Consider the following 13,789-nt stretch of genomic DNA (forward strand, 5'->3'; position numbering starts at 1 on the left):
TCCCAATGTCATCTTGTGAGCTCCCCTATCTAAGAGTAGAATTAAACCTGGGTCTCCCAAGTCATAAGCCAATACCTTTGCCATTCCATCAAGGCGATACAAAATAAAGCAAAAGCCATAAAACTGTATAGAAAGGAAACAGGAAATCAGATAAACACAATGGTGGGATTCAAATATGTGAACAACCGGTTCTCTGTGTGGATGCCACTTCTGGAAGTCCATTCTGGGTCTGGGCAACAAAAAATTAGCTACCGGTTCTGCCAAAGTGGTGCGAACCGGCTGAATCCCACAACTGGATATACATATTGAATGTAGATTATCTGAGGGATAGTAGGAACATTGTAGAATTGCACGTAGATTGGAAATATCCTGCTCCTTGGGTGATTATTGTATTTCTCAGTAGAATCAAAACCCATGGGAGATTCCAGCTGGCCAGACTTTTTGTACACAAAATCTCTCATTGCAATTTATAGGTTCTTCAGTAATGCTTCAGTTGTTCTCCTCCTTCCATTTTTGAAAGCCAAGATGCCATGAGAACACAGCATGTTTACATGCAAAGAATCCGTCAGCCAATCAGTGTTGGCTAGCACTTTTTGAGCAACAGTGGAGGACAGGGAACTGCCAATCAATCAATACTTGGATGTTAGCCACTAAACAACTGCATACTTGTTTTTGTAAGCCTCCAGCCATGGCATCATCTAATCTGCAGGAGGATCATCACAATCATTTTTTGGATCTTCATCAGTCTGGAAATTAGTTAGTAGCAGAAATAACTACTAAATCTAAGTTGGGACTCCCCAGAGAGCCATTTCCAGAGGCCAGGCTAACATCTTCTAAAACGTCTACAGTTTTGAAACTTACTGGGTTCCCAAGATTCAGAAACCAACTGGCCATTGAAGGTGAAGGCCTAGGTCAGGAGAAAACATGTGTATGCTTTTATCCTTCCTTAGTAACTTGTATACCCTAATGCAAGGGTCTGCAACCTTGACAACTTTAAGACTTGTGGACTTCAGTTCCCAGAATTCTGGGAGCTGAAGTCCACAAGTCTTAAAGTTGTCAAGGTTGCAGACCCCTGCCCTAATGCATTTTATTTAGATTATAAACGGCTTCAATTTTTTAAGTTAACACTTCAGGTATCACTGATCCAAATTAATGAATAAAATAAACTAAGGGGTCACTAAGGAAAAAAAGAGATAGTCTTCAACTTACAACTGAGGCCCAAATTTTATTAAGCGAGTTTTGCCCCATTTTACGACTTTTCTTGCCACATTTGTTAAGAGAATCGCTGCAGTTGTTAAATTAGTAACACGGTTGTTAAGTGAATTTGGCTTCCCCCATTGACTTTGCTTGCTAGAAGCTTGCAAAAGATGAAGATGTGACCCCAGGACGCTGCAACCGTCATAAATATGAGCCAATTGCCAAGCACCCGAATGTAAATCAAGTGACCCTGGGGATGCTGAAATGGTCATCAGTGTGAAAAATGGTCATAAGTCACTTTTTTTCAGTGCCTTTATAACTTTGAACAGTCACTAAATGAACTGTTGTAAATCGAGGACTCCCTGTACTCCCTGTACTATTTTTCCCCTGAACATCTGAATACTGAAAATTGGATAAGAAACTTTTTTTGGGGGTGGGGGTGGTTTCTTACCTCCTTATGAAAAACTTGCTGCACACAAAACTGTGCAGTTTTGCGCTGATTAACTGTTTTTATTTTCACAGGTCCTGGTGAGGTTTGTTTTTTCAGTCAGTAAAGGTTATCGAAGGATTACCTACCACAACTGGCGTCATGGCTTCAACGTGGCACAGACTATGTTCACCCTTCTTATGGTACGTCTTTACTGAGCTCTCTATATCAGGGGTCCCCAACCCCCGGTCTGTGGACCGATACCGGGCTGCAGCATGCCAGCAACCGGTCCGCACAAACAAGCAAAGCCCCATCCGTGGGATGCAGGCAGCACACAAAACCACAACCCCTCCAGTCCACGGAAAAAACCTCTCTCCACGGAACCGGTCCCTGGTGCCTCAGAGCTTGGGGAATTCTGCTCTACACAGAAACGGTTCCAGTTTAGAACAACTGTCATTCCCTGCTATAACTCTCACTTCTACCATTTGCTAGCATATAATTGCCTCTGCCCTTAAAACAATGACATTCATAACTCTCACCCACCTCAGAATTCTTAGTTTAAGTACCTGCAGCAATTTTTAGCTGAGATTTTTCCAACTTCATTCTTGTTTATGAGCCCAGATTCACATATTCCATCATTTACCAGGAAATTAGGAGATAAAGTACTTTATACAAAAATCGCAGTCCATAATATTTAAAGCACTTAGGGAGAAATTATCTTTATTTGGAGGCAGATTTAGGAATGTTGAGTTACTTTAGCATCCTCAAGGCTTCTGATTCTAAAAACCTGCTTAATTACAAAAAAGAAAAAAGAAAAAAGAAAAAGAAAAGCCAACATTTTGAGTTCCACTGATTCTGGAAAGGGCTTTGTGGGTTACAAATGATGGCCATGAATACTCAGTTCCTTTAAGATTTTTGAATGAAAATTTCATTTAATTTTGATGCAAAAACTAAGATAGCTTGTGATATGAGTAGCAATGGAAATTCAGCCTGTATGGTGTTTAAAAAAAATCTCTAACAAAATTAAAGCTAAATCTGATGATTTTTTTTAAAAAAACCTGAGTTTTTTTTTAAAAACTTTCTTTGTACAGACAGGTAAATTGAAGCAGTACTACACCGATCTTGAAGCCTTTGCCATGGTCACTGCAGCCTTGTGTCATGATATTGATCACCGAGGAACCAACAATCTTTATCAGATGAAGTAGGTCCTCTTGTTGTATTATCAATGCAATTTATATTGGGATCTGTTGATTCAGAATAGATTTCATATTAAATTCTACAGGCTGCCCCCCCAAAAAAAGTGGAATGATTCTTTGTGCACATAAGAAAAACCACCTGTGTCCCCTTAAACATTGATAGAGACTCTTGTGCTTCTTCTCAGTGACAGTTCAAGGGATTACTACCAGTTGGTTTTAATGATCCCAAACAGACAGATCTTAAGAAATTGCAAACAATAAATTCCTACTTTCTTTCCTCCAAACTAGTTAACCATTTCAGAAACGTTTGGTTTCCCTCTTGCGTATCCACAAGGTTTTCAAGTGTGCAGAAATAGCACCCAGCTCTTCAGGAAATATTTTAGCTCTTCACCTTCCCCAAAGGCAACTCCAACCATTATAAATTCTCAAAAAGCAAAACTCCTAGTGGTGATGACAGAGCTATCCATTCATTAACAATCCCCCCCCCCAATACCAGTAAAAGTACGCACAATGATAAAGCCAAGGTCTAGTCTCTTCCATGGTGGACTTACCTTTGTAGCAAAGGAGTATCTGAAATCATTCTCACTTTACTTTTCCTTGAGATCACTAGGCAGCTTACAATACAGGGTCTCATTCAGTGAATATTTTTATTTTCTGAAAGGCATTCTGGGAAACAGAGATGGTGCTGAAGGAGGATGGGGTGAACAATGTTTTGCTTGGCAGCCTTCTGGCTTTCAACTTAAAAGAAGAGGCAGAAATCTTCTGATGCAGGTGTTTCAGATACCTTAAACCAGGGGTCTTCAAACTTGGCAACTTTAAGACTTGTGGACCTCAACTCCCAGAATTCCTCAGCCAGCCAAGTTTGAAGACCCATGCCTTAAACCCTCTGGGCACATGTTGCCAACAGCTACCACAGGGCTCTTCAAACTTGGCTCTTTTATGACTTGTGGACTTCAACTCCCAGAATTCCTCAGCCAGGCATGCTGACTGAGGAATTATGGGAGTTGAAGTCCACAAGTCATAAAAGGGCCAGGTTTGAAGAGCCCTGAGCTACCAGATGTGGGATGCAATAATCCAAAGGATCCGTGGATGGCATCAAAGGGTTTCCTAAATCTTTTTGAGGTCTTCAGATTTTGCAAATCTGCATTGCTCTAATTTCTGATGGCTTATAACCTCCATAAATAAAACTTCAAAAACTACCATTTTTAAAGATGGAAGCCACCCTCATATTAATTTATCATTCCTTGACTAAGGAATTATACAGAAAAAAGAAATGATGCAGTAGATGTTTAGTTATGCAGTGGTGAAGTATATACTTCTAAAGTATAAAGGTTCCCCCACACATGTGTGCTAGTCGTTTCCAACTCTAGCGGCCGGTGCTCATCTCCGTTTCAAAGCCGAAGAGCCAGCCTTGTCCGAGGACGTCTCCGTGGTCATGTGTCCGGCATGACCGGACGCCAAAGGCGCACGGAACGCTGTTACCTTCCCACCGGAGTGGTCCCTATTTTTCTACTTGCATTTTTACGTGCTTTCGAACTGCTAGGTTGGCAGAAGCTGGGACGAGTAACAGGCGCTCACTCTGCTACACGGCACTCGGGATTCGACCCGCCAAACTGCCGACCATCTGATCGACAAGCTCAGCATCCTAACCCACTGAGCCACCTGACATTTAAATATCTGCCTGTTGGTTTTGCTGCTTAGAATTTTACATGTGATATTCTTATCGTGTCTGTTGTGTATGTAAATAGTTATTAACAAGGCACTTAATAGATTGCAAACAGATTGCAGCATAGTAAGGTTTAGAGCGGGAAATTAAGGTGCAATCATTGGACGCCATAACCTAGGAGCGGGAAAAGAGACTCCATTGATTGGTTACAGTTCTAACGCTTTCTCTATAAAAGGGTTGCAACATTTGACAGTTGACAGTTGACTTTGTGTATTCAATAAACTCGTTCATTGTTAAACCACTCTGAGTCCTCGTCTATTAGAACCAAACAACTGGCGACGAAGGTGGGATAGACAGAAGACCAGAGAATTGGCGGAATTGTCGCGAAAGGCGGCAAATTCAGAACGAGTCACAGTCAACCGAGCGGCCGCGGAAGAATAAGGAAAAAATTCTCCGAATGGTGCAAATCGGGTCATTGAAGGAATTCGACCCAAACTTCCCCGAAGATTGGGAAGAATACATTGGACAAGTCGAAGGGTTCCTGTTAGTGAACGGAATCACCGACGACCGTAAAAAAGTGGCTGCATTACTGACGATCTGCGGGACACCGGTCTACCGAGTCGCTGTCGGACTGTGTCAACCGCAACCAGTCTCAAGCGTGCCTTACGCCGACCTCCTTGCCAAATTAAAGGTCCACTTTACTCCCCGAAGATCTGAACTCTTTTGGCGGCGCATCTTCGAAAAGAGGAACCAGAGACCGGGAGAATCCATTCAAAAATTTGTCGCTGCCGTCAGGGAAGCCGCAGTACGATGTAAATACGATAATTTAGAAATAAGAATTCGGGACCGAGTAGTACTGGGCTTACGTGATGAACAACTACAAAACAGAATAATCGTCAAACCCACCAGCGATTTGCAGGAAGTGCTTGACGAACTTTTAACTTACGAGTCAACCGGGTATCGCGACCCCCCCCCGCAGTAGCATGGCAGCGGCGCCCGAGATCAACCAAGAGGGCTATGTGGACTGCGGGGAGGTGGACCAGCAGTGGGAGGAAGAAATCGCCGAAGTCTCCAGGCGATTTGGAAAATTGGCGCCAAGACAACCCAGAAGCGAAGGGCCTGAACCTGGCCGCCGTCAACAAACCGCAACTCCGCAAAGACAACCGACCGGGACACAACGACCTTGGCGGGACACCGCAACCAGACCGCGCGACATTGACACCCAGAACCGGTGCGGCAGCTGCGGCGGCAACCATCCCCGCGCCTCCTGCCGATTCCGTTCCGCAAGGTGCCGGGCATGCGGCAAGACCGGCCACATCCAGGCCATCTGCAGGAACCGTGCTCGCGACAACCGCCTTAACGAAGTCGATGTGTGGCCTGAGGGTAAGGTAACCCCTAAGTCCAGTGGCAAGGAGACCCCTAAACCCCGGGTTAAAATCCCAAAGCTAGGGGAGGTGGCGCGAGTCAATGGGAGGAGGCTGGGAAAAGGTCACAATTTTCCAGTTGGAAAATTAAAAATCACAGTCCTCCTGCAAGGGGTCCCTTGCAGAATGGAAATAGACTCAGGGGCTTCAGTGTCAATAATTTCCACTGAAACCCTTGAGAGAATTGAACAAATAAGTGGAAAGAGAATTCCACTTAGTCCAACAAATATTCAATTAACGGACTTTCAAAAAAGTCCAATAAAAGTAAAAGGAAAGACCAGCCTTAGCGTAAAATTTAAGGGATTTAAGGGGGTCTTAGAATTAATTGTGACAGAGGGAAATAGGACCAGCTTAATTGGACTTAACTGGTTCCCTGCCCTGGGAATTTGGATCGGGGGAATAAATTCAGTGATTAAAAATAAGACCCTCGAATCAGTCTGCAATGAATTTGCAGACGTATTCGATGGATCTCTGGGCAAGTACAAAGGGCCCCCCATTAACTTTAACCTAGACCCCTCAGTAAAACCAATCAGGCTTAAGGCCCGAAGGGTACCTTTTGCCTTAAAGGGAAAAATCGAGGCCGAGCTCGACCGGCTTGTAGGCCAGGGCGTATTAGAACCTGTTGAGGGTGGTTTGTGGGAAACGCCGATTGTCACACCCCTCAAACCTAACGGGGATGTGAGAATCTGCACTGACTACAAGGCCACCCTGAACATTGGAATGAAAAAGCATGCTTACCCGGTCCCGACGGTGAAGCAGGTCCTCGCCACGATCCAGGACGGCGCCATGTTTGCCAAGCTAGACTTGGCGCATGCGTACTTACAGTTGACTGTTTCTAAAGAGGCTGCAGAGGCACAGACGATTGTTACCCACAAGGGGGCGTTCCGAGTCCACAGACTGCAATTTGGAATTGCAGCAGCTCCAGGCATCTTCCAAGAAGTGATGGAGAGGACCTTAAAGGGCATACCTGGAGTATGCCCTTACTTTGATGATGTCCTAATAGCAGGAAAGGATGAGGAGATGTTAGTAGAGCGGCTGGAACAGGTACTGGGTAGATTTAGGAAGGCTGGATTGAAACTTAAAAAGGAAAAATGTAGCATAGGGGTTAAATCCACTGATTTTTTGGGGTTCAGGATTGACAAAAGTGGAATCCACCCTACCCCTGACAAAATTAAAGCAATTAAATGGGCCCCAGAACCAAGGAACAAGGCGGAACTACAGGCCTTCCTTGGCTTGGTAAACTTTTACCACACGTTTGTGCCACACAAGGCTGCCATTGCAGAACCCCTCCACAGACTCTTAGATAAGAAGTCCCCTTGGCAATGGCAGAACAAACACAAAGTGAGTTTCCAAACCTTAAAGGACATCCTTTCCAGTAAATCTACTGTAACCCACTTTATAGAAAACAAACCAATTTACCTGGCGTGCGATGCTTCGCCCTATGGCGTAGGGGCCGTGATCAGCCACTTAGACAACCAAGGAATACAAAGACCCATTGCATATTATTCCCGAACACTAAACAAGGCAGAGCGCAATTATGCTCAAATAGACAGGGAGGCATTAGCTATAGTGGCAGGAGTTAAAAAGTTCCACGACTACCTTTATGGTAGGAACTTTACCATACTGACTGACCACAAACCCCTGCTGGGACTGTTTACCACAGATAAACAGACTCCCCAAATCATGTCGCCCAGAATGCTGAGGTGGTCCATTTTCCTCTCAGCATACTCATTTTCCCTACAATACAGACCAGGCAAGGACATGGGACACGCTGACGCTCTTAGCAGATTGCCCCTAAGCATAACAGAGGAGGACCCTGCACCTGTGGGACAAATAATGTCCCTACAGGACATTCCTGATTTGCCCCTAACTGCTAAAGACATAGCCGAGGCAACTAATAAGGACCTCACCTTAAAGAGAGTAATGGTCTGGGTCATGAGTGGTTGGCCTAACGCCAAACCGGACGAAAAATACAGTACCTATTTCAGAAGGAAAGATGAACTGTCAGTTCATTTGGGATGCTTACTCTGGGGAACTCGTGTAGTTATTCCAGGAATCCACAAATCAGCTATTCTACTAGAATTACATGAGGGACATCCTGGAATAGTACGGATGAAGGCGTTGGCTAGGAGTCACTTGTGGTGGCCAGGACTGGACAACGACATTGAGGAATGTGTTGCCAATTGCCATCTGTGCCAACGTTCCAGGCCTGAACAACAACACATCCGTACGCATAAGTGGGAACTAGCTAGGAATCCTTGGTCCAGGATTCATATTGACTTTGCTGGACCTTTCCAAGGGTTAACGTTCCTAGTAGTGGTTGACAGCTACTCTAGATGGCTAGAGGTAGTACCAGTCAGTTCAGTAACTTCAGGTAGAACAATACAGGCATTAAGGGGCCTCTTTGCCACTCATGGGTTGCCGGATTTAATTGTGTCTGATAATGGGCCACAATTCACATCTATTGAATTTCAGGATTTCCTCAAGGCCAACTCGATTAAGCACAAGACTTCAGCACCCTTCCACCCCTCCACCAACGGCTTGGCTGAACGAAATGTGAGGACCACGAAGGACGCTTTAAAAAGAATCATTCAAGGTGACTGGCATCAGAGACTGGCCGAGTTCTTGTTGGCCCAACACACGACCCCTTGTTCTGCTACAGGGAAAAGTCCAGCTGAAATGAGGTGGGGCAGGAGACTAACCACCAAATTGGACAGATTACACCCTGACAGACTTCAACCAAACATTGAATTGGACATTCCTAACAGAACATTTAAAGTGGGGGATTTGATCTGGGCCAGAAACTATGCCCAAGGGGACAAATGGATTCCTGGGGTGGTGACTGAAATCTTAGGTCCCCTGTCGTACACTATTGAGGGGGAAGGGAATAGGATCTGTAAAAGACACATAGACCAGCTGAGGAAAAGATCTAGCGGATGTGTGCCAGTAGAGGGGGACCAAAGCATACTAGGGGGAAACAGTACATCCAGGTTCAGCGATAACAACAGGCCAGAGAGTGGCGTAGAGGAAAGGCAAAATGACCCATCCCCTGGTACCCAACAACAACAATTCAGTCAAATTGAATGGGAAATACCCCTGCGAAGTAGGCCAGTGACCACTGATTTCCAAACACAAACTAATACACAAGACAGCAACAGGGAAACATCTGAGTCCAGTAACCCAGAGCCCAGGTCCAGCAGTGACAAGCAGCCAAGCAGTCAATCAGGAAGAGGGGTCCCTAGCAGCCAAGGTAACAGATACCCTTCTAGAATACATAGGCCACCAAAATACTTAAAGGATTTTGTAAAGAAATAACATCAACTGGGGGGTAAGGGGTGTTGTGTATGTAAATAGTTATTAACAAGGCACTTAATAGATTGCAAACAGATTGCAGCATAGTAAGGTTTAGAGCGGGAAATTAAGGTGCAATCATTGGACGCCATAACCTAGGAGCGGGAAAAGAGACTCCATTGATTGGTTACAGTTCTAACGCTTTCTCTATAAAAGGGTTGCAACATTTGACAGTTGACAGTTGACTTTGTGTATTCAATAAACTCGTTCATTGTTAAACCACTCTGAGTCCTCGTCTATTAGAACCAAACAGTGTCAATTTTGTGTTGTTTGCATTTTTTTTAAAATTTAAACTGCCTTGTAAACTGCCTTGGAATCAATGAAGCATAACAAAATGTATTATAAAATAGTTATAGTTATATATCACAAGTCAAGAAAATCAACTTTTTAGTAAGAGCTTTCATCATCAAAGATTACAGCAATGTCTGGTTGCTGTTCTTGGCACTTCCAGTTCCAAAGCAATTATTTACAAGCTTGAGGATAGAAATAAAGAAGTATTTGGCATTCTCATAATTATTCCATTCTTTAATCTTCCCTCGTGTTTGTTAACAGATCTCAAAATCCCTTAGCAAAACTTCATGGCTCATCCATTCTAGAGAGACACCATTTGGAATTTGGCAAATTTCTGCTCTCAGAAGAGGTGGGTGACCAATATTTTAAACTGCAGAAGTAATTTGGTGGATCCATATTTGTTTTTTTTGAAACTGTGGTTGGTAATAGACACAACTCAAATTTTGATTGGGATTAATAATTGTCTTAAAACTAGAGATCGCAATGCATCTATTAACCCTTTTTCCTTCTCAGATACAATTTTTATAAAAGTCAGTTCCTGAGTTCTCAAATTGCACAGCCTGCCTTGGGATTGCATTTAACTTCCATGTTAATATACAGTCAGTAGAAAACAAAATTGACGCATTAACAATTCAACAACTACTTAGGTTCAGTTAATCATTTATCAGATGGTTCAAGGCATACACACACTCTTAACATTAATTGATCATTTAAGCCAGTTAATTGGGAATTTACGCCAGAGCACTCTATTTCAAAATTTAGATTGTCGGTATTGAAATTAAAAATGAGGGCCTTTCTATGCAAGGACCACTTTGAAAGCAGCATTTCAAGCTGATAAAAGTGAAGAAAATTACCTTGAGATAGGAGATGAGAGTGAAAGTGATGGCAAACTGGTGGAAGTGTCCTGAGGAACAAAAGGCATCAGCCAGCTTCAAAATGAAGTCTGCAAAACATTTGGAGAATAACCAGAAACATACCTACCCATTTAAGAAATAATTTATCTGAATAAAACACCAGTAAAAACTTCCTGCTCAATAGTTACAGAGTTAAGATCAATTGGTGGGAAAACAGAAATTGGGGAGATTGGGTGGGGAAAGTTGAGTATCAGAATATGATCCACCTTGTTCTTCTTTATGTTCTTTCCAAATGATGAAGATGTTTAGTTGCATTTTTTAATATCTTAGCAGACAGCAGAACAGAGGTCATTGAACACAAGCCTGGTAAAATCAGTTCAGCACTAATCTGATCACTTCCCACTGGCTTCTGGAAAAATTTTCATTGGCTTCTGGAAAACCATCAGCAGAAACCCATTATGGGGTGTGAGATATAACAGAATAGAATAGAATAGAATAGAACCAGAACCAGGAACAGAACAGAATAGAACCAGAACCAGAACCAGAACCAGAACAGAACAGAACAGAATAGAATAACAGAGTTGGAAGGGACCTTGGAGGTCTTCTAAACTAATCCAGTCACCTGCTCAGACAGGAAAATGTATACTGAGCCAGGAGATGGAGTCAAAAGAGGAATCAGTCTAGAGTCATTAGTACCCACAAATGATCTAAGTCCAACCCTTCTTGGATTCTGTTAACCCTTATCTAGTGCCAAAAGAGTGCTATTAGTTGATTAGATTCCTGTTGCATAGGAATAAGCAATAAGTCATTTCAATCCGAACTTAACATGGAGCCTTTGTCTTTTGTGCCCGATAACTAGATGTTGAAGAAAGATACCATTAGGAAAAGTTAGAGGGACCCAACATGATGCCTGGCAGGATCAATCTTCCAATCTGATTTATGTTTTTCTCCCCTTTAGTCCCTGAACATTTACCAGAATCTCAACAGGAGGCAGTATGAACATGTAAATCACTTAATGGATATTGCCATTATAGCCACTGATTTAGCACTGTATTTCAAGTAAGTTAATCATTTATCAGTTGCTACAGAGAACCCAAATGTTGACACAGTTCTTCAGAATATCGCTGCATTTTGAATAAAACAATACAAATAGGGGGGAAAAAGTAAAGTGGTTTCAGTCATTTAAAATTTTTTGATCTGCGATAGTTAGGTTCTGCTCAATAAAACACAGGCAGGAGTGAGAGGATCTGGAGTATAATTTGGAGACGAAAATAAGCCCCCCAGTGTTAGATTGCTGTTGAATTTACCCATTGTTACCTTCCTTTCCACTAGGGCTAGGCCAGGGGTAGGCAAGCCAGGGCTCAGGAATTCTGGGAGTTGAAGTCCACGAGTCATAAAAGAGCCAAGGTTGCCTACCCCTGGGCTAGGCACTCAAATGGCAGATTTCATGTTGATTGTCTTTTCGTTTATCCCCTCAGTGTCCTGTGCTTTGGGTAAGGCTGAGAAATTGACTGGATAAAAGTCACCCAGTTAGCTTTCATGGCCAAGGATACTTCTCTGATCTTAATCCAACACCTTAATCACTACATCACACTGTGGTGTTTTCTACACACAGTACAGACTATAGCTTCATTGTGGTGGGGAAAGTCAAGCTACGGTTGGATTTGGTTTATTCTCCCAGAATAGCATTAGCTTGTATATATTAATGAAGACCCTGATTTCTTGACACGAAGGCAATATTTTGTTGTCTTTGGGTCTGTAAAACGTTCAAGGGTGTGTTCAGACATTTATGCAGCTTAAGCATTAAGGAACAGGAAGTTGCTTATATTTCGGCAAATTCTGATTTACACTTTCAATATGAAGGCTAATCCAATGGACCATCTATATATACAAGGGAGTTTTTTGTTTGATTTATAATAGGTAATGCAGCGGGTGTTGTTGTTGAATCTATATTAAAATGAAGTGGGTCCAAGAGGATGGTCTCTTCCTGGATTATCTAGGACTTGTGTTTATACTGTTGGGTTACTAAGAAATTAACCTGAATTTTGATGATATTCAAGCTACAAAAAAGGATTGATTTTTCTTCTTTGTTTGCTGCCTGCAATCTGTTTTTTTTAAAGAAAGAGAACAATGTTTCAGAAAATTGTTGAAGAGTCAAAGACCTACCAAGATCAGAAAAAGTGGGTTGAATATTTGTCTCTGGAAACCACAAAGAAAGAGATTATTATGTAAGTGATCTCTTTTTAAAAAGCTAAATATATAAATGTCAACAATTAAAAACACAAAATGGTATATCATCTCAGGTTAAATATTAGAACTAAACCAGGTGTAAATTGCTGTCATAACCTGAGGACTATCTATATGCAGTATATTTACATAGGCATGTATGCATGTATATGTGTATGCACATGTTAGATCTTTTTTGTAAAAAATGGCTATCAGGTTAGAACAGGGGTGTCAAACGGCCGGCCCACGAGCCAGGCATGTTACACGGAAGCCGTACCCACCCCATTGCCAATGTCATGTGATGCTGCGAGTTTGACATGTCTTGGTTAGAACATAGATTATTTGAGAGACTTGTTGGGACTTAAGATATGGAATTATTGATGTTAAGTTTTCAGTGTTCTCTCTAGGAGGGATTACTCTCAGTGCAGACATAAACTATAGTCATTTAAGCCACTTGGATTGGATGAGAATATTCTAACAGCTGCCTTTTAGAACTAACCCTCTCAGTATTGCTGTAAATTAAAATATAATAGACATAAAACCTTAAAGAATGTGGACAATTTGGCCCAAAGCTACTTGGAGGTTAGACACAAATGCATGCATACTGATCATCAGCAATACATGGGAAGACACAATTTTGCCCAATCCTTTCTAAGACTTATACATGTAGGACTATGATTTGAACACTGGGTCATGGGAAGAAAATATATTGACATATCAAGATGTTACTTTTGATTCCAACTAATTTAAGAAAACATAATTCAAAGTAAAACAATGTGGGCACTTTGATGCTGAACCCTGATGGAAATAGCTAAGCCTTCTAGAGCTGTTTCACTTTCTTCTCTACTAGATAGCTTTCTCCCAAGGCACATTTCTCTATTTCTCAATGGGTGTTCTGTACCAGCCTACTACCGGCCCTGCAGAAAAGGCAGGGACAACCCCTTTACAAAAAGGCAAGAGGCTGGAACTAAGCCTGCCAAATTTATTGACACAAAACAGAGCAAACAGAGCAAAACCAAAACACGAACCATGAAACAGGAGCTATTCAAACAGTTGCCTTCAGCAAACCAGCCCTCCCACACATTCCCCTTTTAAACAGTTCAAGGCGTGGCTTCTCTCTACCTCCTTCCGAGGTGCCCCATTGCCGTCCTCTGTTT

At 42.4% G+C, this 13,789-nt stretch overlaps 1 protein-coding gene across 1 annotated transcript in view; it reads left to right on the forward strand.

Annotated features, from left to right (window-relative positions):
• PDE6B (phosphodiesterase 6B) overlaps positions 1–13,789 on the forward strand; it is a gene marked incomplete at both ends in the record, with an annotated part of 45,010 nt that overhangs the window by 23,434 nt on the left and 7,787 nt on the right. The window contains 5 exons of the mRNA XM_083353477.1: positions 1,720–1,827; positions 2,716–2,825; positions 9,814–9,901; positions 11,365–11,465; positions 12,527–12,634. Coding sequence (XP_083209603.1) covers positions 1,720–1,827; positions 2,716–2,825; positions 9,814–9,901; positions 11,365–11,465; positions 12,527–12,634 — 515 coding nt within the window. The remainder of the gene's footprint in view (positions 1–1,719; positions 1,828–2,715; positions 2,826–9,813; positions 9,902–11,364; positions 11,466–12,526; positions 12,635–13,789) is intronic.

This window comes from Vipera ursinii (genome assembly GCF_947247035.1).
Source record: "Vipera ursinii genome assembly, chromosome: 2".
Taxonomy (NCBI): domain Eukaryota; kingdom Metazoa; phylum Chordata; class Lepidosauria; order Squamata; family Viperidae; genus Vipera; species Vipera ursinii.